Source organism: Mus caroli, chromosome 13 (assembly GCF_900094665.2).
Source record: "Mus caroli chromosome 13, CAROLI_EIJ_v1.1, whole genome shotgun sequence".
NCBI lineage: Eukaryota > Metazoa > Chordata > Mammalia > Rodentia > Muridae > Mus > Mus caroli.
Genome location: NC_034582.1, coordinates 90,554,880 through 90,582,573, shown reverse-complemented (window position 1 = coordinate 90,582,573; position 27,694 = coordinate 90,554,880). Strand labels below are relative to the sequence as shown.

The following is a 27,694-nucleotide window of genomic DNA, read 5'->3' as shown; positions in this document are numbered from 1 at the left end:
TGATATATTGTCATTTGTGAACATGTGAGGTCACAGGTTGAATACATTGCTAGGTCCTGTTTAGAAAGGAGTCAACTGTCAATGTTAAACCTTTGAGAGCAGTATTCTAAAACAGCTCTTTATTAGCCATGCATTAAAATACTGTCTTTGGGTTTTCAGACGAAACCTACATCCCTACTTTAGACAAATGTCTTTGATTATTTTGAGAAACAAAATAGCTATTTATCAGACTAAGCAAATTGACACTCTATTTCACAGGTCAGAGACTATAGTTGACATACATCGATCAAGCGTACTATGTAGCTTCCAGACATGGTGATTTGCAATACACGAAAAGCAACCAATTAAAAAAATCCATTCTTTCCAGGGTTGTACTTTGACTCTTGGAAATTAATAATCAGGAATAATTAAAAAGGGGAAGCTATATTTGCAACGCTGTTTACATTACTGCTATCTATGACAATAAAAAAGGAGGGTGGTTTACAGCCTAAATAAGCCACGATAACAGAGCGCCTCAATGAATTATGTTATAACCATTATGGAGCCATAAAGACCATAAAGCCTCGTGGCAAAGTGCTGTCAATACATGGGCAGTGGGAAGAGACATCAAAAGTGCTTATGTGCAAGTGTCAGAGTAGAAGAGCTTTCAGAGAACTATGGATTTTACCAGCATGTTGGAATTATGATCATAAGCTGTTCATGTTTAAGTCTCACACACACACACACACACACACACACACACACACACACACACACACGCACAGTTGCTATGGCAACAGCACACATTTACTCAGGTCTACTTCCCAGCTGCTCCTCTGCACCATTCATTCTGAGGCTCCCTCAGAAAGGCATCTTTGCTGGTGCGGGAATGCTGCAGGGCTAAGGTTGGCAGAGTGGCCTTTGAAGTTCCCAAGTGTTAACCCAGGCCACCACTTTGGTCACATCTGTGAAGAAAAGATCAAGGTATTATGTAGAGTATAAGAATATCTTCTAACCATGTGGGAAAACTTACAATTATTTTTATTCTTTTGTGTCAGGGTTTCCTCATAGAAACTATAATTTTCTAAATGGATGTGGATTTATGGGCAGCAAAGAGAACAAAAATGCATGGAGCTTCCCATAGGAGTCCAATCTACACTGCTTTGTCTTTGTGTATTTGAGGTAAGGTCTCACCCATACAGTGGCCAAGCTGGCCACAGAAACTTGCAATCCTCCTGCCTCTACCTTCTGAGTGTTGAGAATACACATGTGCATCCCCACTCCTAGTTTAGAGCTGTCATATGATCCTGTCCCAACCACAACCAAACACACCCAAGGTTTCCTGGATGGCTACCATGGTTCAATTTGGCAAGACTTAAAGATACCCTCAGGGGCAGCAAAATGCTAATTTCTATTGATGAGTCCTAAAATGGCCTTACTTGTTGAAAAGGTCAAGGCACAGGATATACTTACATATCTGCAGACAAGGGAGCATTAGACGGGCATTTTCCTATCCCCAGAGCCTGGGGGTTACCAGTAGGTGCCCAGCCCTACTTCTGCATGGTCTTTCAACAAAGAACTCTTTCAAGAGAGAAAATAAAAACATTTTCCAAGGATTAAAGGGATAAAAAGTAGAGACCTCGCTTGGGAACTTCCAGAAAGTTATCAGGCCATCAAAATAATCTTAGAGACCCAGATAAATAAGCTTGGACGAGAGATTAAGGTAAAGACTAGCAACAGGCCAGCCCCAGAGGATCCTGAGATGTCGCCAAATAAGGAATCGAGTTCCATTCCTGTGTGTTTTGTTCCATTCCCGTGTCTATACTCTGAGAGCGAGGCACTGTGATTCCTTCACACTCCTGTGAAATGGACTCTGTTTGCTAGGCCACTGCTACAGACAAAATGAACTTTGGGGACCAGCACACCCAGCGACAGGAAAGCTCACAAGTCCGAGGAGTTGGATTTGAGGAGCACATTTTATTTTGCAATGCCAGAAAACTAACATAATTTAAACAAACAAACAAACAAACAAACAAATCACTATTCAAAACTCACACATGGGAGATTTGTTACTAAAATGGTAAGGGACAAGGACAACACGGTAAAGGAGCCATAGAGAGTGACAAGGAAAACATTGACAGAAACAATTTGAATATACTTAATACATTCATTTCACATGAAATACTTAAGCCTGTATATATTCACATTCTGAAAGCCAAGAGACAGCTTTAATTTTCACCTTATTTTATGTGCATGCTTTGCCTGCAAGTATGTCAGTCTACCATGTGTGTGCTTGTGCCTTCTGAGGCCAGAAGAGGAGGGACACCAGGTCTCCTCGAACTGGAGTTACAGATGGTTGTGAGCTGCCATGAGGATTCTGGGAATTGAACTTGGATCCTCTGGACAAGTGGCCAGTACTCTTAACTGCTAAGGCATCTTTCTAGCCCTAAAATCTTTAATCTTTCAATGAGTTTTATTATTTAAAATAAGCAAAAGAAAAAATAGCAGTACTGGCTTTTCGATATACAGTGTCTATGGTACAGTCTACGATTGCTCACATATTTTGACAGCCTTCATTTTTCTTCTAATATTCACATATAATTCATAAACTCTTGCCTTTAAGTAAATTAGAGTCTAATTCAATAAATACTATACAAAGAACAATTATAAAACAGTGCTGTACATTCTGAAATTTGGGAAGGGCTTATAGCAAACGGTTTTTGCTAGAATCAATTCTGAAGACCCTGCAGGATTCCCAAGGCAAGAGCCAGTGCTTTGGCGAGCTCCCTGAAATACGAGCAGTTGACGTTTCTGAGTCCAGAGAAATGTGCCCATGGGGGAAGGAAGGCATGCCACTTGGTCTGCCCATCATCCACTTGAAAACAGCAGGGCAGCATGCAGCAATTTGAGACAATTCCTAATACCAGAGAACAGGGGCCTTTCTCTGCAGAAAGACAGGGGACAAGGTAGATGCTACCTGCATGTTGCCCTTACATTCTCCTTGATGACTGAAGTCCTTGAGTTTGATCATGCATGGTTATCAACGTTTCTCTAATCTGCATGCTACTATGCTGTTGGCTGTACAAGAAACTCCAAATGCCATGACAGGGTTTTTTTTCTCAGCCCTGAATCTGGTGGCAGAGCTTCCCCTGCAACTCTGGCCTCTTGTGATTTAAAGGCTCATTTTTAATTCTCACAATGGACCTGGTTATCTTAACACTGTCACCAAACTGATAGTTCAAATTTTGTCTCCCCTTCATGTGACATTTCCCTTGAACCTCATGAGAGCCTCTGAGGAAACGACAGCATGTTCAGTGCCTGTGCTCAGTGCACAGAGAGCAGAGCCCATGGAGGCCGATAGGTTTTCTTAGGTCTCACCCACCCACAGACCTGGGCAGATTCTCTGTGAGGCTCCTTAAAAACCTGTGATACATCTGTGTGCAGGTGTGCGTGTGCAAGCCTGTATGCGTGAGTACATTTGTGTGTGTGTGTGTGTAGACAGATGGGTGTAGGTGCCACTGGAGGCCAGAAGGTGGCACTGGTTTCCCTACAACTGGAGTTACAGGCAGCTGGGAGCCACCTGGTGTGAGTGCTGGGAGCAGAACTTGCGCCTTCAGCAGGAACAGCGCATTTTCTTAACTGCCGAGCCGCCCTCTATACTTCATCATCTAAGGATAGAAAGTTGGTAACGGATGTTTCCTAGGGAACAAAAGCATCCAAAGGGTATTGAAAGAGGTGCAAGGTGACTTAAAGGAATGGAGCAAAATGGGGCCACAGGGCAGCTAGTGCTACGAACCGTTATATACAGCAAGAGCATGGCACGTGCAGAGCACAGAAGTGTAAAATGATATTTACGTACTCCAGTCTTTCAAATAATCTGATTTTGGCGTCAATCACCACATAATTAGTTATTGGGGCTGATATCAAAACACAAGGAATTTTTATATGTGTCCTACCCTCCACAGAGACTGGTGTAATGTTGCAGCCTGTTCTCAGGGCTGTGGCTCAGCAGCACAATACACAATACGTTCAGTCTCAAGGTGCCTCTGCCCCTCCCCCATCCGTGTGCATGTGTGTGTATGTGTGCATGTGTATGTGTGTGCATGCAAAATGATTCTAAGTGTGGGTGTTTGTAAAATAAAGGGTAATAATATTCTCTTTGGTGCTCAGTTGAGAAAAATGCTGCACTAACAGGAAGTGTTAATGATTTTGAATTTTGACTCCATTTTGTTTAAAAAGGGAAAATGAGTAAGTGACCACAATAACCAACTGAGAAAGCTGTCATATTTCACAAAGTCCTTCTAAGAATGCTTACTGACTTGGCGGTTATATAGAACAGATCTATGAACCCTGTCAGAAGTGTCGGACTGCGGCAAGGATACAATTGTAGCTATAATGTTACCTGATGAAATGACAGGTGTAGGCCTGGGGTCTGGCCTATGACATTTTGAACTAGCTCTTAGTTTTATCTTTATCAGTACCTGTGTTTTAAAGAAACAAGTGAATTAAAAAGAAAGCCAATTGTGACACCATTGTGTAACAAATGCAAAGCTGAATGGAGCCTGTGTTCCTCTCCAGCACTGGCTGTCCCAGTCCACCCACGCCAGCCCCTCTGCCTTCTCAGAGAACCATACCCTACAAGCATCACACCACAGCACTCCCTCTACCCTGAATCAGAAAAGTGAGGCACCAAAAGGTAAATTATACTTTGGCAAGCAGGCGATCGGACCACTCTTTGAGCTTCTCTGAGGTAGTGGAATCCCTCCTCCTGATATTCTAACGATTCAAAAAGGTCTCATTGCTAAAGTGAGAGAAGGGGGGGCTGGCTTCACACTCCCACACTTTTCAGAGGGAGTGGCTTGTACGATTAGCACACACCCCAAAGTCGGCTTCAGTAGCACCCTTGTTACACAGAAATAAGAAACACAACAGTTGCCACACTAGGAGGGTAAAGGCTGCTTCCTGAGGGAACAAGTCATTGCAACTTAGACTTAACTCCTGGGTGTCTTTCGATAAAGTGCCTGGTGTGCTGTTAGGTGTTCAATAAATGTGCTATCACTGAACATTTAACATATTTGACTTAGCAAGACGACAAGCGATTTCAGCACTTAGACACCAGCCAACTGTGGACTCGAAGTCCAGGCATGGAAATCCGTAGAAGTTTCAACCTTGGAAAAACTATTAAGTTCAGATGCTGTTGGGCATGGCATGGGTGTGTAATTCCATCTCACTTAACTCTTTGTAACAGACGCCCTCGGGCCCTTAGTCAGCTTATGATGTGTGGCTTTGACGGTTTCCCTCTGTCATGAACTTCTCTGAAGACAAAGCAATCAGCTTTCTCTGTTGCTCTTCAAGTTTTTCCGCCAGACATTTCATCAAGATGGGGTCAACTTTAGAATCAAACTTATTAGCAAACCAATGCCCTTCGTTTAAGAGCCACCGTAATTCTGCAGCTCCGTAAATACACACACTTCGAAGGTGAGAGCCAGTGCAATTGGGGTAGAGAAAGCCTTCATAGTAAAACCATTTGACCAGGCGGGTCTTACTCTGCAGGTCAGATACATCCTGGGATGAACTGGAAATTCCCCCGGGTATTCCTGGTATCCGGATTAAGGTGGCCCAAAAGTGCTCATCAGGAGAGTACGTATCTTTAGACCAGGCAAAAAAGTCTTCAACGAGGGAGCTGTTGAAAATATATTTAACAAATGCTCGACTTAAAACAAAATAGGCACTGCCCACAAATACCTCAATGTTATGAGGGGGTGCCCCCTTGGAGATGTTCGTCTTTACTGGTAGCTTCATATAATCATAAGGCACCTGTCTGAGCTCATGATGGAAGGTAAACCTCTCCATCTTAGCACTGGGAGGTCTCACCGTCTCTAACATATTCCTTCCTTGGAGACTTTTCAGCTCTGTCACTAATTCAAAATTTGACTTTAGGGGAAAGTCTTGCCCACAGAGGTTGATGACGTACTTCCACTGAACGGAAGACTTGAGGAGATCTGATAAGCAGTTCCAATCGGCCTGGAGCCTGGATATGTGAGCATACTCCACAGTCTCTAATTTGGAAGCGATGAAGATATTGGGGAAGCACTTAGCTAGGTTGTTCATGGCAGCTTTGAACACGTCCGGTGACTTCAGGTCATAATGGATGCAGTAAAGGTTGTGTTGGTTGTAAATAGCTCGGATCAACCGCTCAACCATGATGGCATCTTTGTGGACGACCAGCGAATAGGCTATGGGGAAGTCCTCTTCCTCTCTTGAAACCAGTTTTTCATGGTACTGTCTTAGGGTCTGATAAATGTCACAGTCACTTGTCATCGCCACGACATCACTGTCCTCCAAGTCGATGATGCTCCGTCTTCTGATTTCCAGACTCTTGCCGATTTCCAAAGGCTCGTGCTCGTAGACCCCCGAGCAGTTAACGTCGTCCCTGGCTGCATCCCCGGTCTCGGGGAACCTGTTCCTCACAAATGGTGATGTACTTAGGGAGTATTCAACCAAGTAAATGTCTCTTTGAGGGAAGAGGAGCCTGCCCACATTTAGGAGCTTCAACAAGGAGAACAGCCACAGGGTTAAGAGGAGGAGGAAGAGTTTCTGCTGCAGAGTGTATTTAAAGCAACATCTGAATATCTTCATTCTGCAGAAGTGAAGGGGACAGTAATTGTTAATTATCTGATACGAAGAGAAAAATCAATTCAGTTTATCCCAAGTTTACTGGGTACCGCCTACTGCACATCCCACAGAGTGCTGAGTGCATAGATAAAGGAAACAAAGCCCTGGAGCAAATCCAGAAATAATGAAACAAAAAGACAGTAAGCCATGGAACCTTGTGACAGTCAACGTTAACTAACATTAGCTCATTTGGAGAGATGTTGGTGATCAAGCACAGTAGATGATAATAATCACAACTTTTTCCTAGTGTGGTTGAGGGCTGGTCCCAGGACCTCCAGGGGATGATCAAGATACACAGATGCCCAACTTCCTGCTATAAAATGGCTTAATATTTGAGATAACCTATATGTCATGTCCTACCTACCCCTTCTGTTTCTGTGTAATACTACTTAATACTCATACAGCACTTGGTCACATGGATTTATTATAGCGCCTGAGTCAGGGAAAATTCAAATTTCTAGAAACTTTCTGGAAGTTTCTTCTTCAGGTTTTTCAAATGAGAGTCTTGCTGAATTTCAGACAAGTAAGCCATGGACGCAGAAGGTGAGCTACACAATGGGACTTGCAGTCTGCATCAGACTTAGTGTATGTGAGGGGCAATTGCTGTGCTTTGGGCAGAAGTTAAGAGAACTTAAGTTGATCAAGAGGTCCTCAGAAATGCACCGACTCACTTGAGCACAGTCCCCCCCCCCGACCCCCAAGTTATCTAATTTTATTTAGCTTCAGATGCTTATCAGCTGGAGGCCTGAAGTCTGTTAGGAACAGTCCAGAGAACTCCATTTTGGAAACAGTAGCACACAGTTAGATGCATAGATTGTAAAAACTGCAAAAGCCGTTTTTCTTTCTTTGTTAGTCACCATGTTCTCACGGGGATTAGCAAGGGGCCTAGCACTCATTCCGAGTAGAGTTATAAAATTGTCCTCGGTACAGCGTGTGGCCTTGCCTGTGGAAGAGTCCACAGCTTTGAAACAAGAGGCAGAAGAAACCTTGGCCTTGAGCCTCAGTGGCCAAGGCTCACTCTGGGTTTGGAAGAGCAAAAGCCAAGAGCTGAGACTGTACTAAGACCCCTGAGCCGGGGCTGCCACTCAACAAAGCTGGGGTCTGCACCCGGCAGTGGAGTGTGAAGGCGGGACAGAGGGGAGGCTTGTTTCCATATGATCTGACCTGTTAACTCCTCTGTGAGATGAAAGAACTTTTAGAGAACTCTCACTGCTTTATTAGCTGGTGGTCTCACCACCCGTGGAGACTGAAAGCAGAGGATAGGAGAGAAGAGAAGAAGTGGTCCAGTCCTGACCGCACTGAGCTTGCGTGCCTTTAGGATTTCCATGTGGAAGTGTCCACCAGGGAACTGGAAAGGCCACCACTCCAGCTTAGGTGAAAGGTGATGGCTGCAGAGAAATGTGTCAGCAACATAAATGTGGAACTGCAGATCCTGATGACCTGGGTGAACACGGAGATGGCAGTGAGCTGAGAAAAGGACCTCAGGCAACCATAGACAGAAGGCTGAGATGTCTCAGGGAATGGGATTTTGAAGCACAGGCCAAGGGCGCCATGCTGCAGGCTCAGACGCCTGAGCACACAGGTACAGAGGCACTGTGATAAAACAAGGGAAGAGAGCAGTCCACTTCAAGCACACGTTATAGGGCAGGGATCTTAACTGACTTCAGTTATCTGTCCTGTTGTAGTGGGAAGATGCTTAAGGAGACCAACAAAGGCTAACCTAACTACCATCATCACATTCACATTGAGAGATAAGGGCCATCTCTGCCCCTTGCCAGGGTCTCAGCATCCTGCTCCTTCCCCCCCTTCGTGGGTCCAGCCCTGGGCTTAGAGAGTCTGAGCTGTTAAGAAGCCAGGGATAGCTGCCCCAAACAGGCCTGTCCCAGAGGAGAGGCTGGGAGAAGCTCTCTGGAACTCTTTGCTCTGGCTTATTCTGGGGAGGGGCAAAGGTGAGTTTCAAAAGACAAAGGGGAGACGCTGGGACAGCCCAGGCCTGTCCTGGCTCTCTGAATGTCTGTCCTGCTTCCCAAGGATCCTTTAGGAGGAAAGCTTGTCTGGCTGGGGGCAGCGTTTGATTTGAAAGAAGTACCTTCTAGTATTTGTACCCTGTCCCAAGTCAAAATAAAAACACCCCGATCCCAAGCACAGTACTTTAGCTAAAAGCGTTTCAGTGTTGGGGAGGGCACAAAGTTGGGAGGCCAGGAAAGGGGGACAGAAGGTGAATATAATCAAAGCATGCTGTATAAAATTCACAAAGAACAAGGAAGGAGTTTGCGAAAGTAGAATCAGAATTAGAGAAAGAGAGAGAGAGAGAGAGAGAGAGAGAGAGAGAGAGAGAGAGAGAGAGAGAGAGGGAGGAAAGGAGGTGGGGTGGAATGCCCTCTGATTTTAATGAGTTCCTGCCAATTCCTAAACAGGAATGCTGGCCTCCTTCCAAGCTGCTCGCTGTGCTGAGAAATCAGTTCTGTATCCTGGGTACCATGGAGGGAAAGCTCCCCCAGGAGGTCCCAGACTAAAACCTCCAGCCTTGTTGGCTTAACATGGTGCCCTTGTGCCTATCCACTGGGGTCTGCAGAGACCAGCAGGGCCCCAAGGAGAACAAGCCTCAGGAGTGAAGGTAGCCAGGCCCACATTTACAGATAGCCCCTTCTGTCTTCCTGCCACCTGCACCCTAGACTTGAGGAAACCCATAGCATATCAGACACAGAGGATACAAAGGAGCCCTGAGGATGGGCTGGGCTAAGCTGGTCACACCGTTCCTAGGAGGCCAGTCTATACTAGCTCCTTCTGTAAACACTTCAGTGGCTACTCTGCTCTCTAGGCTTACGGGCAGGCAAGCAGTTTGCTAGCTGGGAGTATATAACAGGTACCTTACCAATGACTTGCAATAGAAGAAGGGGACTCCCTCGTCTCACCTGGGTAGACAAGGAAGTTGCCTTGTGAGTCTAGACCACATATAGACACAAATTCCTAGACCACATAGACACAGGTTCCTAGACCACATAGACAGGTTCCTAGACCACATAGACACAAGTTCCTAGACCACATATAGACACAGGTTCCTAGACCACATAGACACAAGTTCCTAGACCACATATAGACACAGGTTCCTAGACCACATAGACACAAGTTCCTAGACCACATATAGACACAGGTTCCTAGACCACATAGACACAAGTTCCTAGACCACATATAGACATGGTTCCTAGACCACATAGACACAAGTTCCTAGACCACATATAGACATGGTTCCTAGACCACATATAAACACAGGTTCCTAGACCACATATAAACATGGGTTCCTAGACCACATAGACACAGGTTCCTAGCCATGACAACCAAACCAGAAGAAGATAATAACAGCAAGGTTTGACAGCCATAGCTCACATGAACAAGGTCTATAACTATTGAAGGGAAGACCATCCTCACTAAAGCTCCAACAGGGAAGACATGAAGCATTTCCCCAGTCCACCCCCTCCCCAGGTCTCCCAGACATTCCAGAGCTCAGAGGTTGCAACAGTTGGTGCCAACACCTGCACACAGGGCCAAGGGTAGCAGTCACTAGTAGCAGTACAGCCATCTTTTAAGTAAGCAGTCTTGGATCCCAGGGCCATCAGAGCAAGAGGGTCTCCCCTTTTTCCAGAGAAGGGAGGGGATGAGCAAATCAGGAACAAAAGTAGGAAGTCTGGGGAGAAAATGACTGAGTTTCAGCTTTTACCAACCACAAACTGAAGGTTGAAGGGATGGCTTAGTGGCTAAGAGCACCAGGGTAGATCTCTACCACCCAGTTGGAGGCTCACAACTCTTTGTAACTCCATGTTCAGAGGATCCCACGTCCTCCTTGGGCCTCAGAGGGCATGTCACACATGTGGTCCACAGACATACATATAAGGAAAACACACAAGCACATAAAATAAAATCTAAAATAATAATAATAATTTTATGCTTATAGTGCACTCTGGGAACTTACAGAACTTGCCAGACACAGAGAAGAAGAGATGGAAGTGGTGGCTTTAGGATGTCACAGAGCTGGGCTGGAGGACTCTGGAAGAGCACTCTGTAGCTATGTCTAGTTAACCTCTCTGAAGGTCAGGGCTTTTTTGTTCGGTATGGGATTTAGAAAGCCAGTATCGTACACTGTATGCTGCATATGAAGTCACATAGCTGATTATGGAGTTCATGAAAAATTTAGTTACAATAAAAGGTTTATGAAACCTTCCCTTTCTTACCCATCCATGGCCAGCTTGCTTAATTTATCGTGGAACTTTTTCAGTGCACTAATTATACAGGACTCACTGAGTTTATCTATCTGAGAAGACTGATTTCCATTTTGTAGACAGGAATGCCAAGTGCCCACAGAGGCCAGAAGAGAGCCTTGGATCTCCTGGAGCTGGACTTACAAGGACCTGTGAGCTGCCTGACACAGGTTCTGGGCTTGGAACTCAGGTTCTCTGCAAGGGCAGTCTACACTCTCAACCATGGAGCCATCTTATTCCAAACTAGCTTTTAAATAGAGAATCTGTAAGGTCGTTTTATATAGACAATGTTAAGAACATGGCCGCCTTAGCCCTCTTCTGATCAAGGTGGGAGGTGGCAGTGTTCTCAGGACGGATGGCAAGCACTTCTTTAAGCCCAGACTTAGTTTCATTGCCATTGTTTTCCAGCATGGAGACGGAACCCAGGACCTCAGGTAAGCTAGGCCAGCCCTACCACATCCAGCTCCACTGCCTGTCTTCCCAGTCTACCCCTAAAGCCTCAGTACAAACCCAGGATCAATTTAAAATCAGTGTCTGACAGCCTCCACCCAGACTCTTGTGTTAACTTAATAGCACTGTTGTGGACACGAACTTACTGAGAATGCTGTTCTATTTCGGCCCCTTCAATAGACTAACGAGTTGGTAACTGCCAGCGTCTCTTATGAGAAGAGAGACTGTGGCACATGAGATAGATAAATGCCTACCCAAGAGCAAGGGCAGAAATCTCTCCTTAGGGAGACTTCTCCATGATGGTGAGCCTCAAGGCTTCATGGGACCCTCCCAGTGCCTTCCCAGATGTTTTTCCTTTAGTACATTCAGGTCACAGCAGGTGAGCGGAGAGGGCCATTCCTTATGAGTAATGGGCTACCTTCTTACTCCAAGTCTTCCCAACTTTAAATCCATTTTTACCAGTGCCTCATATTAAAAAGAAAGTCTGTAAAACCCTCAAACAATTCAGGGTCCTGATGCGGAAGGCGCTGGAGCTTGGCGCAGGAAGCCTTGCTTTCAGACCTACTCAGCCTTCTGTGTAACTCCATCGCTTGCATACACGAAGACAAATTCTCCATATTCTCCATATTCTCCATAATGGTTTAGCTCTTCACTGATGCTCCTATTGGAAGCCTTACATAACTGTATTGAAACAGAGACAGATGAATTCCACTCATGATAAACTATGCCCGTCTGAGCAAGAATCTGCATGGAGAATTAACCTGTGGGGACCTAGGCGATAAGTCTCATCTCCGTCTGAAATCCTAGGCCCAGGGAAATCGATGGGCTGATCGAGAGATTAATCAATTTTCAGTCAGTAGGCTCCTTCAGAGGAGGAGGAACAAGCTAATTTTAGGGATCCAGTCATCGGTGATGCCTGGCTCACATCTTGTTGCTATGCAGTTGGGGCTGTCTGAGAATTCCTAAATATTTTAGAAAACTTTCTGGACGTTCCCTTGAGGCAGAGAACATTCCCTCAATGCATCCCTCCCTTGTTTTATTATATGTCAACTTGAAAAATAGGATATGAAAAGCTTATTAACTTGGGAATGTCAGAATATTTTTCTAAAGCCTTACAAAGGAGAGACATTATTTACCCACATAAGGAAAGAAGTATAAAGATGAATACACTAAAAAAACAAAAACAAAAATAAATAAAAAACCGAATGTCCTCCTAGACAGAGGGACCCTAATGGCCAACAGCTGTATGCATGACCACAGAGCCTGATCACAGTGAGGCCACCGAGTCTACATGATGGCGTGCTCATTTCCGGCCACAGAAAATTCTGGACTGGGACCATTAGGTGGGAGGGTGACTCAGCTCTGGTATATTTCCGTACCGCCTCCTCAGTACCTCAAGAGCTGTGCTAAAGAGTCAGAAGGCCAGGTTCTCCATAAGCTTACACTCTCGTTGTTCTAGCCTAGAAGGAACACTGCCAAGGAAAATAGCTGTCACGGCGTGAAGCAGGTAAACACAGCACCTATGTAAAATACAAGAGCCTCATGGCTAGGCCAATAATGCAATGTACGTGAAGACAGATGGCCCTGGAAAGACAAGCAACTACAGTCTTTACAAGGCAGAGACAAGGGGTTTTCATTCTTATTTCATAAAACAAACAACAAAACAACCAAACTCAGGACGTCAGAGAAGCCGGAAATGAAAAACAGAGCTTGCATTGCAGTGGTCCATATGTTGGCAAGACACTCCATGGACACCATGTCCTTCATGCCCTGCTCCCTCCCCTAACAGTGGCCTCACTGTGTAGGCTGTCCTACTCATTTCTGTCACTCACAACATCTATGTGACCAGCCCTCTTCTCACCCGAGTCTGTAAAATGCTAAGGGCTTTCTAACAGCAGCCAACAAGCTTTACACCAGAACAACAACAACAACAACAACAACAAAACTGCTTAAACAACGGAGTTTCTCCTTCTAGGTCCTTTTCACCAAGACTTAGTTAAATCTATAATTCCCAAAGAAACTAAATGTACAGTCTTAAAACTGAAAGGGCTTTAAAGGTGACTAGGTCCGCAGCCCTCCCTGAAAGAAGCCCACCTGTCATAGAGCCTCGTATCAGTCTTGGGATGCTGGGAACATAATTTCTCCATTACATGTGTGTCTTAGTCTGCCCCTGTTGCTATGACAAAATACCATAAAATGGGGAGTTTATCAATAACGAATTGTATTTCTCATGGTCCTGGAAGTTGGGAGGCCATGATCAAAGGTCAGATTCACATCTAGTGATGGCACAGCCCAACTTCCAAGATGGCACTTTACGGTTGTGCTCTTCCATGGCAGAAGTCAGAATGGCACACGTGTGGGACCTCTTACAAGGTCACTAATTCCATTTGTGACACTGCCTTCAAGGCATTACTAACCTGCTATAACCCTTAATTCTATCACATTGGCAGTTAAGTTTCATCATGACTTTAGGAAGGACACATTCAGATTGTAGTGACATGCATCCAGCCAATTGGTGTCCATTAAGGGACTCCACAGAAGGTAGGATCCCAGGTCCTTATAAGGGTTCCTCATGGTGGCATCCAACATAACCTGGGTCCCTTTTCCTCACTACTAAGATAGTTTTGACCAAAGTCAACAACATTCCCCATGTTGTCAGTGTTGCAGGCTATCTGGTCATATTGTGAACCCCAAATCTGTGAACTGGAAAAAACCTTGTTGTCTCAAGAGCTTTCTGTAAACAAGAGCTAAATAAAGTCAAAGATAGGTCAAGCAAGAGGCATAGTTGCTTAACCATTTGACAGGCAGTGAACAATGGAAGAAAACCCAGGAAAGAGAAGGCGGGTCTTTGAGTTGAAGGGCATTTAAGACAGTGTGGAGAAGGAAGAGGGGCTTTTCCTTCTGGGATGTCAGAGGAGGAGGAAGGACTGCTGGCTGCTTTCTCTGCCTCTCTGCCTAGCAGGCTTTCACCCCAGCATCTGGCTCCTGAGTCTTCATGGGTAAAATGGAATGACTAGGATTTCGTTTATTAAAACAACATGTCGGGAGTCCATGGACACATCCCTGTCCCTTCTTAATGATCCATGAAGAATGTCAGTATTATTTGTCTTTTCTTACTTATACTGTTCAGCAAATCATTATTCCTGCTTTTCAAGATGAGAAAATGAGTCATAGGAAATATGAAATTTACTTTAGCTCGTAATATATAGAAGAGCCAGGAATTTCAGCTATGGCCTATTTATCACTAGGCACAGCTCAGCCCTGCCCTTCCATTCTCTCAGTGGTCTAAAGGAGCCTGGAGTCACAAATGGTGTTATAAGGATCTACTGAGCCTGCTTAGGAAATACTAAGTTACCAAAGTAGAATTTAGCTAATGGAACACTCCGGATTGTCTTATCAGGAGAAGCTAATTCCGCCTTGGCTAACAGCTGTGTGGGAAGAGCATCCCTGGTCTGTGTTGGGATAACTATAACAATATTTTACATTTTAAATCTCCCCATTCATCCAAGTAACCAAACCTTCGGATTTCTGTCCTTGTGAAACAGATTTAATTGCTGCTCCAAGAATAACTTGGACCGTGCAATTGTATAAGGTAATAGGGGTCTCTGTTCTGGGCCACCTCCCTTCTGTGCATTAGCCACAGCCAGATGTATGCTACTTATTATTAAAGAGTCTTTATTAATCTCTAGGTGGTGGAGAGATTTCATACTGGGAAGGCATATTAGCCCTAGACTGTAGGAATATGGTTCTACACTCCAAACGTATTTCTAAGCCACCTCCCATTTCCCACTCTGTCAGGGCCACTCTAATCCAAGCCCGGGCTGCATGAGAAACCGCTTCCCACTCAGCTCCCTGGTTTCTTCTCATCCACACTCCAGGAGTAATTAAGCCACGCCTCCACACCTGCCCCCTATTGGCCAAACCCTTCCCTGAGAACAAATCAGACGCCTTTCCTGCGCAAGCCCAGCTTGTTCTTCCTCTCCCCCTTTCCCCCCTCTCCCCCTCCCTCAAGTTGTAGAAAAACAACCATAAGCTTCCCTTGGGTTCTCTCTGATTACCTTTTTCAGATCTCTCCAGCCTACCCATACTCCTGTCCCCCACGCTCCCTCCTCCTCCTGCCATTGCCACAGCCCGTTTGTGCTGCTTTATCATCTGTCTTTAGACAGGAACATGAGGTCCTCGAAGGGTTACTCCTCCATCTCCTGCGCCAAGCACATTCATCCCTGGTACACTGCAGCTGTTTGGCAGTACAAAGCCAAAAGCCCCACATTCTAGTCTGGGCTCTGCTATCTAAAGCTTTCCCAAGTGACCTAGCACCGTATTAGCCATGGGCAAGTCTTTATGCCCCACGTATTAAGCAGGATAATAGTCTTTCTATCCTACAATGCTGTTGTGTAGGCCCTATGACACAATGCCTATGAAAGAGCGGTAGGAGAAAGATGTTGGTCTGCAAACGTCAGGTTTTAGGACCTCCATAAGAAGAATGGTTTCCTGGGGAAACCTAGAGTCAATTCTTTGTTTTATTTTCCCGAAGCAGTGCAGCCATTATCCTCTGTACCTGACATTCTAAATCATTATTCTTTACTCTTTAGCAACATTGTTTTTGTTGACAGTAATTTTCAACTGAAGTTTCGAAATTCTCCCTGGGGGGGTTTCAGAGTTATGTAGAACCAGGTCTTCCCTGATTGTGAGGGACAGGAAGGTTGTTGCTGTAGTTAATGTTTAGGGGTGGTTCCTCATTTCTTTTGAAAGACTGCTTGCCAAAGAATTTCTTCCAAGGCGCCTAGGCGGGCACTCACCAGCAGAGGCCCAGCAGCACCAGTGCCCCGTGTGGCAGTGCCAGTAATGTTCTGTGCAGTGGAAACTATGATCTCTCCTCTCAGCCCCCACTCTTAGGGGTGACTCTGTGTGGTGGCTCTGTATTGACCTCAGTTTGGAAATGTCACTCCAAAGGAGCACAGAACCAGCAAAGCCATCCTGAGCTTTTTACAGCAATGTGAACACACAAAACATCCTCAGACGGGGCCTTTCTTTGCAGGACTCTATCACAACGATCCCATGTTCAATGACACTGTCTCAGCATGGTTAACTAGGCTCTGTTTGAGGCAAGGGTGTGTTACTACTGATAGGTTTCTTGCTCAGTAGTTTGCTTCGGTCTGACTGTTATCTTTTAAAAATAGTTACTTTACCTGCAAAACAGCAAGCACAGAGGCCTCAATGGAACTGCAGGGCATGAAAGTCATTCTCCATACTGCTTCCTTCGATCTCTATTCCGCCTGCAGTGCCTGTTCCAGAGTCGTTCGGGTCTAGGGAAAAATCACAAGGTGTGTAAGGTTACATGGGAAACGAGGAACTTCTGTCAAGACGCTTTGATCAGACCGAGAGTGGTCAAGGTCACGGGAAATCTGGGTCATAGCCGCGGAACCAAAAAAAGCACAGAAATCGGATACTACTCTGCAGTGATGGCAACCGGGAGGTCAGCCTGGCTTCGTGGTTTCCTCTTCTGTCTCAAGGTAAAGAGCAGAAGTGGCTCACCATCCAGCTGGCACGGTCACCGCCATGCCAAGAAGTTCTAGCACGATCTAACGTGCCAGAGACCACGAAGCCAATGAAATGTCCAGTCCTTAACACTCGAGACCCTTAGGAAGTAAAATGCTGAGTTTGTCTCCAAACACTTTTAAAAAAGGATTCCCCAAATATCTCTGCCCTCAAATGTTAGTTGGAGGGCAACCTGCAGGCCATGCCATGCCTGCCTGGGTACAAAAGACTGCAGAAGAGGGGCTGGCCAACACCTAGACCTTGGTCCCAAGTTTCTTTCTTTGCTTGTCTTCTGTCCATTTCACTGAGCTTAGGTACGGCGAAACCAAGCTGCCTTCAAGTTCCATGTTCTAACCTTAAAATGTGGGTCAAAAATATTTTATTCTTTTTTCTATAAAGTAGAAACCCTGAATTAAAAATGTTGTTACTGTTGTGTGCATTCTTGTGTACACATGCAAAGGCCAGAGCACGGTATGCGGTGTTCTCCACAGCTCTGCTTTGAACTGACTTGATACAGGATCTCTTACTGAAATTGAAGCCTGCTATTTCAACTAAATGACTGGCCACTAAGCACTGGGGTCCAGCTCTCTGCCTTCCAGTGCTGGTTACAGGTACACACGGTCATGCCTGGCTTACTTGGTTTACATGCGAGTAGTGGAGATTTGAACTCAGGTCCTCAGGTCTGCCTGCTTATGCCATACCCACTTTTACCCACGGAGCCACCCACCTCAAGTCTTTTGTCTATTTTTTAAAAGTGAACTTTTCTGTTAGAAAGAAAAGATGTTGCCTCATCCAAGGTGTGCAGATGTATACCTCTCCCCTCAAAACCCTGCATCTCTGGAAGCCTTTATTTTGGTATCATAGAGTCACCTCCATATTTTATTCCCCCCAAATTAACTATTTAAAAGATCTGTAGCTAGCTGAAGATGTGTTAACTCATTTCCTTATGTGCATTTATGCCCTTAAATAACAACATGGTGAGGAAGCTCTGTATGTGCATCTGTGTGTGCATTAAGTCAGGGAATATGTGTATTTGTATGTGTGTATGCACATGTGAAAATAAGTATTGTAAATGTGCATGGGGTGTCTGTGCATGTTGCATGTGTATGTGCCTGTGCACAGATATAAGTATGCATGTGTGTATTGTGTTTGTGGGTGCTTGTGCATGTGTGTGTATTGAGAACCTCATGGTATAGCCCAGGCTGGCCACTCACTCATGATCCTCCTGCCTCAGACTTCTGAGTGCTAGGATTACAGATGTGGGTCACCATGCCTAGATGATCCTGACTTGATTAGTACAGAAGCCACAGTTGATATCTGTTGAGTTTCCACTGTGTTGGTTGAGCCTAGATTCACATCTTTTTGTCTCCAGGCTTCTTCACAATGCAGTTATTTAAGGGCATCAACGCACATGTGGAAATCTGTATGTGTGTCATGCACACAGGCATACACACATGTGCACCGACATCCACACAAACACACATACTCCCAGGCATTTACACATTTGCACATGCACAGACAGGGACAGTCACATGTGTGTACACACATATACCTCCCCCCCCCCCAGACACGTGTGCTAAGGTGGGCACCTCTGTCATGATTGCACAGTTCAGCCAAAGATCTGCTGGCTTAAAATATGCAAACTGCCCTGAAATCTTGTACATAAGTTACATAAATACTAAGTTCAAATCCAGAAACTCAAAAACTAAGTGGCGAGGGATAGAAGAAAATCCACGGTACATGGCTCAATATGGCCAAGGCAGGACGTTCCAAAGCAGAGATTTTTAACCTTTGCAGAAGCCCAATCCAGAAAATCCCATGACAGCTGTGCAGCAGGCATCCCTGGCAAGGCTGCATTTGAACAGTAGTTTCCGCAGGTTACAGAGGGCTGTAACACACGGGAGACACGACAGATAAACACAAGGCTTGCTCAGCTTGCTAAATGTTTAAGCATGTAGTTGTACATAAAGCAGAAATCAACACCTCGAGCAGATGTTCTGACGGACAGTGATGTGGTCAGTGCCAGAACAGAGATGCGATAAAATTCAGAAACAGCGTCATAGCGAAGACTCTGGCAGGCTGCCAGATGCCCAGAACAGTCATTCTCTGGTCTTCTCTCAGAGAGTCCTTCTAACGACTGGCGACAGAAACGGGCAACCCTGAAAACTTTCTTCCTGCCTCCCATATAGAAGAGGCAGTGTTGGGAAGAATCGAGGCTGTGGGGAACACGGTTCTCAGCAGGGAAAAAAACGCCTGTCTTTCTACTTTTCTACCCGGAACTCTAGCAAGATGACTAGAGCCTCTCTGAAGGAGACAGTATAGACCAAGAGACTGCTGGTCTCTCAGCCTCCAGCTTAAGCCTCTGAGCTGACATAGCAGATGCATCCCTGAGCTTTGGCTAGATGAGAAAAACAAACCCTCACACATTTAGGAAACTTGCGCTTTGAAAGAGGAACAAGGAAAAGGGTGACGATGCTGCTTCTCTCTCTAAATGAACTTCAAATCAGGTCAAAGTGAGAACTTGTTCAACAGCACAATCCTGTATATAGTCAAGTGCAAAAATATGTCTCAAATATGCTGAACTTCTCATCCGTCTAAATTTGGAGGTAGATGGAGGCTTTAGGTAAACATCTGAAGGAAGACAGCCTGCAAGATTTACCAAATTAACTCCAGTGCTGGCGAGAACTGCAGTTGGCTGACGAGGCTTCCCTTAAACACCCTCCAGCACATGGCGAGCCTGCTCTGCATGGCTGTTAGTCACAGGCAATAGTCCACCCAGTGTCTAGCATCATTCTGTACGTGGGCTCCCTTCTTGAGATGTTCTTATCACACAGGGACTTTTGAGGCAGGTTTTCAATAAAAAGATGTGGTACCATGTGGCTCAAGAATATTTTGAACAGCTCAAAGCCAGGAGTGCGCCCCTCACCCCTTCCTTCTGGCCCCATCTCCCAACTTGGCACACATTTGCCCCCTCCAGCTGACCTCTGGGTACATCCTATAAGTTTGGAATTGGGAACCAGTGGTTTTAATTTGAGTCCCAAGTCTGCCACCAATGAGATGTCCTGACAGTTGGCCTCTACCTACCTCCTAGTCTAGGAAGAGCAAGGCAAGCTCTGACTCCCACCGTGGTGAGACAGTAGTTGAGTTAATGTCCTGAGCATGCTGTGTGGCAGGACAATTGGATAGCTGGTTGTCAGCCTAGAGGCATTTTTTCCCCTCTACTTCTTACAGTTCAAGGCTGCCAGGCAGGGGCCCACAGCTGTACATACAACTATCTCCAAGTCTGAAATTCTGAAAATACATTTTAAAAAAGAGGGACTTGACTCATAGGATCACAAGACAGGCAAGTGACAGGATTAAAGCCAGTGAGAATCCCCACCCCGTGCTATGGTGATTTTGGTGTCTTGGTTATAATTCCTATGTCAATTTCCTTCTTAAACCCTAAAATGTCTATTATCCTATATTTATACACTAATGAGGATCATAAAGATATATTTTCTGAGTCTCTCTCTCTCACACACACACTATATATATATATATATATAAAGGTGCATAAAATTGGCATACACAGCAGGGGTGGAGTTAGTGATGGCCCTGTGCCATCACGTTGGAGAGGCGACAGCCTGGGAGCATCCCAATCCTGGAAGCTGGGCGCTCAGTCCAGGTCTGGCACTGAAGCTGCGTGCTCCCTGGAGAGTCGCTGGTACTGCAGTCACATTAGAAAGCCCAAGAAGCTGGAGTCTGGTAACATGAGGCACAAAAGCTGTACGTGTCGGGAAAGAAGAGGAACAGAGAGAGGGACCCTTTTTCTGCAGGTTTGATGGAAAGGTGTTGCCCATCCTGAGAATATGTCATTGCCCCACAGGTCAGTCCTCTCGGGAGACACCCTCGCTTCGCCAGTTCAGAATTCCTCCTTAATTCAGTTGAGTGGCTGACGAGGGCCAATTGTCACAGTGTGCAGAGACAATGTCTTAGACAAGTGGGTAGTTAGCATTTGGAAATGTCTCTTTCATGGTTTGGTGGTTTGAATATGCTTGTCCCAGGGAGGAGGACTATTAGGAGGTGTGGCCTTGTTGGAGTAGGTGTGGAAGAAGTGTGTCACTGTGGTGGTGGGCTTTGAGACCTTCCTCTTAGCTGCCTGGGGGACAGTCCTTTCCTGGCTGCAGTTGGATCAAGATGCAGAACTCTCAGTTCCTTCTCCAGTGCCATGCCTGCCTGGACAATGCCATGCTTCCCCACCATGGTGATAATGGACTGAAGCTCTGAACCTGTAAGCCAGCCCCAGTTAAATGTTGGCCTGTATAAGAGTTGCTTTGGTCATGGTGTCTCTTCACAGCAATGGAAACCCTAACTAAGACACATGGATTTCTTATGACCCTTTCTTAGGCTCTCTTATCCCCTCCCACATTCCTTCCTTCAGCTGAGCAAACTCCTTACCATTCCAGCTGTGTTCCTGTGCAGGCTAACTCACGGCTGCTCTGTGTATCATTCCACATCTTTCTCCTGATCTGTCTGCTGCAAGTCTCTGGATCTGGCAGCTGAGGGAAGGCAGGATGACAGCTGGGAAGGCTACCACAGAAGGAACCTGGTGGACCATGATGGCTAAGCAGAGCCAGGTCCCTACTCTGCCTAGGTGGAATGTGGGGGTGGATGCACCCATCCTGGTCTTTCAGATATTCACACAGGCGAGTGGCAGGATGGGAGAAGAGCCCGGTGTTCATTTTGTCCCATTGTTACAGGCCTGCCAGAGTGCTTCTCCGCTGCCACTGCCACGTGCTGCGCAGCCCTGGTCCTCTCCATCTTGTAGACCACCAGGAGAAGTAGAGAAGCTTTACTGACCCTTGGACCTAAGCTGTATATATATTTCTGGGACGGACAGCTATACCAAACTCTTCTAACTGATGAACAAGGCTGCTCTCTCAAGACAGGCTGGGGCTCAGAGCAAGCAAGAACCCTGCTGCCTCTGTACAGGACCAGAAAGAGTTAACTTTCTGCATTAGCTGCAATCCATTTTAGAGCAGTCACAACAGCAAGGCAAGGCAAGGCAAGGCAAGGCAAGGCAAGGCAAAGACTTCCTGGCTTTAATGAGCAGTTCAGCCCATCAGGAGTCTGACCCTTAGCGGCTCATGCTGCATTGCACAGAGAGCCAACCCCATGGAGACTTAATTTACCCTAGAAAACCTATTCCTCAGCAAAATAATAGCACCTCTGCTTAACCAGATAAGAGCCCCGCACAGATATCTATCTGATAAGCCCTAAATAACTAGGGCACAATAACATTGACATGATGTCTGAGTAGAACCCTCTACACCTGCAGCCCCCCCCCCCCAATGCCTTCGGGCAGGTGGTTTAGCTGGTTGTAGCTATCTATACTAGAGTATCTAATAAACTCTAGTCCCGTCTTTTTGTGTTGTTTTGTCTTGAATTCTTTTACCACCTACAGTCGCTGGCCTGTCGTCACAGTTCCCACGCAGCATAACCCATCCAAGATGAGATAGGATGATGGGTCATGCCTAAGCACAGCTAGATCTTGATCAAAAGGACAATCACATTGAGTTTCCCTTTAACTGGGTTAGAAGGAGAAAAACAGGCTGGACAGCAGAGGAAGTGACCAGCCAAAGAAATCCGACTGGAGTATGCTCATGTTCAGGACACAGTATGCTGCCATCAAATATGTCACCTTCTTTCTGACCTCATACACTTGGCTATCAGAGGAGCAAGCTCACTCTAGCCTTCACACCTTTGAAAGCAGGAGACAGGGGGCTGAAGAGACAGCTCGGGTTCAGAGCACTGGCTACTCATGCTGAGGATCTGTGTTAGTTCTTGGCACCTACATGGTGGTCTAAAAGCACCCGTAACTACAGTGGCAGGATCTAAACCCCTCTTCTGGCCTCTGTGTGTATCAGGTATGTGAGTGGTATATATATGTGCATGTAGGCATCCATAACACAAAATAAAAATTGAGAGAGTTCTCACAGAAAACGAGCAAGGGCCCTGCTTGTCACGGAACCTGCACGAAGCTTGCGGTGCTTGCCTTTCTTCCTGGTCCTTTCTCCTCTCCACCCACCACCGGAGGCCTCTTGCCTTTGTCCCACTTGCATAGCTGGTAACAGTTTGTCAGGTTTCCATCAAATGCATCGCTAGTCTTCATTTTCTTATGAGAGCTCCCCTGTCCTGTAAGACTCACTGCATCTGCCCGTGGGCTTCTGATCATTCTTAGGTAGATGGCGTCAGGCTTTAGGTCCTGCAATTAACCCTAAGAGAATAAAGATGACAACCCCCGCATCCCCCCCCCCCCATCCCCAACCCCACACACAGGGGACTACAGCAGGAAACTGAAATGAAGCAGAGAGGAATTCTAATGTGCAAATTTTACTTCCTGAATTCACTTTTATGTCATCTATGCTGCCCCTCCCCCACAGCCCCTGTCACTGGAGGTTGCTGACCACTCTGTCCAGGGGCTGTGTGCTGGGACAGGGTTACATAAGCAGGGCTGACACTAAAAGAGGACTTTCAGAATAGCAGAGACTCAAAGGCGACCACTGCCAGGAACCACCGGCCAGGGCCATTCTTCTCATGCTGGCTCCACAGGACTACAAAAGAGGCCCCAGTTTTGTGCCTCATTAACTTCGAGAAGGGCCACTAACAAAGAAACCAACATATCATTAATTCATTGGCCTGGACCTTAATGCCCCAACTGGCCAGATAGTTTTGTCACGCTTGGATCCGGAATGATGACATCTAGATGCAAAGTGAAGGCATTGGCCCCAAACATCAACTGCACGCCCACCACTGACCAATGCTCACTGCAGGAGCATCCGTAGAGAATGGCTGACTGCACTTGGCATGAGTCACTGTTCAGAAGGAGGTCGCTAAAGGAGAAAAAGAAAAAGGCAGCACGTGGTACAAAGCCACCACTGCCCTGGATGGCTGAGAACCACAAGACTGCAGAAGGCTGAAGCCCTGAGGGATCTGAGGTTAGACCCAGCCACCAGGAAGGGACAGCTGACAACCTGTGGAGTGGCTCTGTGTCTCTCAGTACATTCCTCCCCATGGATTTTTAGGGAGGGATCTGAAGCAGCCTGCCCTGAATATGATGACCCCCATGAGGAAAACTGGAAGGTGAGGGGTCAACGAGCAAAATATTCAAGAGGAACAAAAGCTGCTCTGAGGATCTAGAGAATGTACGAAAGCTGGCGGCTGGGCCCAGCATCTCCAGAGGTTCCCACACAGGCCCCTGGGCGGGCCGTCTCAGAGGTAGTGCTTCTAAGTTCCCAGGTAACACGGAAGCAGCTGGCCTATGGACGCACAGGAACACTGCTCCAACCAACAAAACTATCATTTGTTTCTTGGGCTGCTTATCTGCTTTATCATTCTAATTAATTATCTAGTTAATGAGTTAACTTATTTATACAGTTTCATATACTCTAGGCTAGCCTTGAACTGACAACATGGCTACAGATTACCTTGAACTGTCCATGTTCCAACTTTTGGTTGAGAGCCCAGCCTTTAGCAGTTGAGTCATCTCTCCAGCCCATGTTCCAACTTTCATATGCTAGGATTGCATGTGTGTACCATGTAGGCTGCCTGGTTTTTGATACCCTGTATCCCTAATATTTTCCTAAGGCATAATGGCCTGTTTCCCAGTAAACCCAAATTTGGGGGAATTTATTAGTTTTAAAATCTTATATGTGTTTTTGTTTTTGAGACAGTTTCTCAACTGTCTAGCCCTGGCTTGTCTTTGTAGACCAGGCTGGCCTTGAACTCAGAGATTCACCTGTCTCTGCTTCTCATGTGCTAGGATTAAAGGCATGCACCACCAGATCTAGCTAGATCCTCTAAGATTATACATTTTCTAAAAATTCAGACTGCTCAGTAGAGATCCAGCCTTTCCCTTCTGTCCACCTCAGCCTCTGTCTGCTCAACCTCTCAATTCCACTTTCTGGCATTTTATATAACCCAGCCTCCTTCTGCGCTATATATATAGAAATATATTTTTCTATATTTTCTCACTACGAGTTCAGCAAAACAAAGTCTCAACATAATAAGGAGAGGGATGATATCTGGCTTCCCTACCTTCTGAAAGACTAAATACAGGCCTAACCCTATCCCCTCTACCCCCCACCCCGAAATCCACATGGAACCCACAATTCCTGTCTATTAGGACAGGACAGTTGCATTTAATTCCTGATTAATCTTGGGTTTCCCCCCCCCCCCCCCCCCCTTATTCTTGAAGTTTCAGACTTTAGACCCTGGTAGGAAAATTACCAGCATATGGAAATGCATATCAAATGCATGCAAAGCAATGCAAATTAACACCAGACAAGCGTCTTTAAAGGGCTTGGGCCAAGTTTGTCCGCCCCACTAAGACTGATGCTACCTGTTCTGTGCCTCCCCACATGCTTTCAAGCAGTGGATCCTGTATCGCCTTCATTCCTTCCTCCTTCTTCCCTCCTCCTCCTCCTCCTTTTAATTATTCTAGACAATTCTGAATCTATGTAGCCCAAGCACATTATGAATCCTCCTGCCTCAGCCTCTTGAGTCTTGTAATTCCAGATGAGTGTACCACGCATGGCTTAGATTCTCTTATTTTAGTTGGCCTCCAGTCACATTCAGCGCCTGACACTGACAGGCTAGGGAAAGTGCAGCCCTTACTCAGAAGTTATCCAAAGGGACAGCGGCTTTAACTTCTTGTTGGTTCTATGGCCTTTGCAGTTCTCTGGGCAGCAGTCAGGGTGAGTGCTTAGTGTCTGGGCTCAAGAGATTATCCTACATCAGGCTCCCCAGTAGCTAGGCCTGGGAGCCTCTGGTACCTGCACCTGCACCTGGCTACTTTTGTTTTTAAACACAACCATGTGAGAGGATACTCACAGGTGTGAAGATGTTTCAAAGACCCACCCATGCCATGTCACTGGCCCACTTCCCACCATTCCTCAGTAACACCAGTCCTCTCAGGCTCAGTGGGCGGGCAGGACCTGGCCCTGACTGTTCCTGCTCTCCTCTGCTCTTACCACACTCTTTACACCCCAAATCCCTCAGTTTAAACTATCCCTACTAAGCCTTAGCCCAGTTTCCATTTTCTAGTAAGGGGTTTGCACCCCAAAAAGGTGAGCTTCAGCAAGGGCCCAGCTTACTGTAATCACACAACACATTGGTTTGGCCAGCTGACTTTTGGACTCCGGGTTGCTCAATTTTATTGTCTCCAGGTGTTGTTCCTGCTGCACAAATCTAAGGAAAATCTCTGCAGCTTACTCAGCGGAACTCAAACTATGTAGTGCTAATGATAAGCCCCGGGGAACCAGGTCATTCGCACCACCTGTGTCTCCTCAGGTCAGGGTAGAAAAGGCAGTGTCACATATAGCCTCCCCAGCCCCTTCTGGGAGAGGAGTTTATTCCGGAACTGTTTTCAGCTGGCCTTACTGCATATGCAGGGTTTACCAAATGACTCTAAACCTGGCCTCTCAAAGACAAGAGTATACACACCTTCCCAAGAGAGCTAGCTCTCTTTCCCGTCTTCCTGGTGCCACACACCTCTGTCCATCTCTCTAATACAGTAACACTCAAGCTCAGCATTTCTCAGAGATCTGGATACTTATAAAGTGCAATACAGACAGTTCTCCTCAGTAGCTCACTTAAAGACCTTGCTTATTCCAGGCACTAGTAACGAAAGCTGCCAAGGCAGACTAGACTATTAGCTGCTAGATTTAGGCTTAATAAATAACAAGGGCATGTTTTATGGGTACAAGATTTTTAAAAGGCAATTTCACTGACTTTCAGTCATACAAGAGACTCAATATTATTCCAGCTCTTTTACTCTTCTTGTTTATTGCTCTTAAGTTTTAAAGGTTAAAAAAAGCTGTGAGGTATGTGCCCCCAAACTGGTATCACCCCCTCCACTTGCCCAGCACAGGAACAACCCTCGGGATTTCCAAGCCCTACCTGGACCTCGGCGCTTTCATTCTCACACCGCGCTCACCTTGGAGGCACACCCACGTACAAGGGGTTTCTGAAGTCCCTTCCCTTGGGCTGGGATTCCCCGGAGGTTCCCAGCCTTCAGGGGAGACGCCGCCGCTTCACAGCGGGGGACGGTTTCTGGCGGGCTCTGCGGCAGGAAAACTTGACCTTAAAACGCAGGAAGCTCGTCCCTGCAGAGGCGACGGACTGGGACACACTCAACCTGAAGCTTGATTCTCCCAGGACCTCTGTCCCCGCCACTCTCTGGAGAAATCCCGCGTGGAGCCGAAGCCGGGGAGGGCTCCCACGCGGGCCCCGGGAACTTCGCGGGGTACCACTCACGGCTGCGAAGCCGCGGCATCTGCTGGACGCTCACTGCGGTCGCCCCGCCGTCCTCTCCACCTCCGGGGGACCCGTGAGCTCCGCCGCCAAGAAGCCTAGATCCAGTTAGTCCCGGATCTTGCCGCCCCCGCCGCGGCGTGCAAGTTTTCCCCGAGGGAAAGCGAAAGTAGCGGGCGGGAGAGGGGTCGCACGCGGCCACCCAAAGCCCCTCGCTTGCCTACGTGGCCAAACCGACCTACCGGGGAGCTGGGACCCCCCGGGCGCAAGGTCCCCGCTGCTGCGCCACCCCGGTGCTCCGGGCCACACGCACTGCCCTGAAGTCGCTCTCCCTCGGCAGGGAGTGGGGTAACGCCGAGGCCCCAGGTGACGCCGGAGAAGAGAGGGGCGTGCCACCGTGCTCCCGCAGGGGGTCCCCGCACCGCACTGGGGACCGAAGTTTCGTGGCGCGGCTCTCCGGCCGGACTACCGGCTTCTCTGCAGCCGTCCCTCCCGCAAGACAC

The 27,694-nt window shown here is 46.6% G+C and overlaps 1 protein-coding gene across 3 annotated transcripts; it reads right to left on the bottom strand.

The window, feature by feature from the left end:
* Positions 1 to 1,936: 1,936 nt before the first annotated feature.
* Gcnt4 (glucosaminyl (N-acetyl) transferase 4) lies at positions 1,937 to 27,694 on the bottom strand. Of its 3 annotated transcripts, none has more exons than XM_021180377.1 (3): positions 27,434 to 27,694; positions 16,550 to 16,666; positions 1,937 to 6,619 (listed from the first exon to the last, which is right to left on the bottom strand). In XM_021180377.1, the coding sequence occupies exon 3, from the start codon at positions 6,616 to 6,618 to the stop codon at positions 5,251 to 5,253; it is 1,368 nt and encodes a 455-aa protein (XP_021036036.1). In that variant the 5' UTR covers position 6,619; positions 16,550 to 16,666; positions 27,434 to 27,694; the 3' UTR covers positions 1,937 to 5,250. The 3 variants fall into 3 exon arrangements, with proteins under 3 accessions (XP_021036036.1, XP_029324482.1, XP_029324483.1); XM_029468622.1 differs by having other exon boundaries at positions 2,342 to 6,619; positions 26,838 to 27,673; XM_029468623.1 differs by having other exon boundaries at positions 2,342 to 6,619; positions 26,875 to 27,673.

What these genes read in the sequence shown, in the direction of transcription:
- Gcnt4 (XM_021180377.1), bottom strand. Translation starts at nt 6,618, where the DNA reads ATGAAGATATTCAGATGTTGCTTTAAATACACTCTGCAGCAGAAACTC.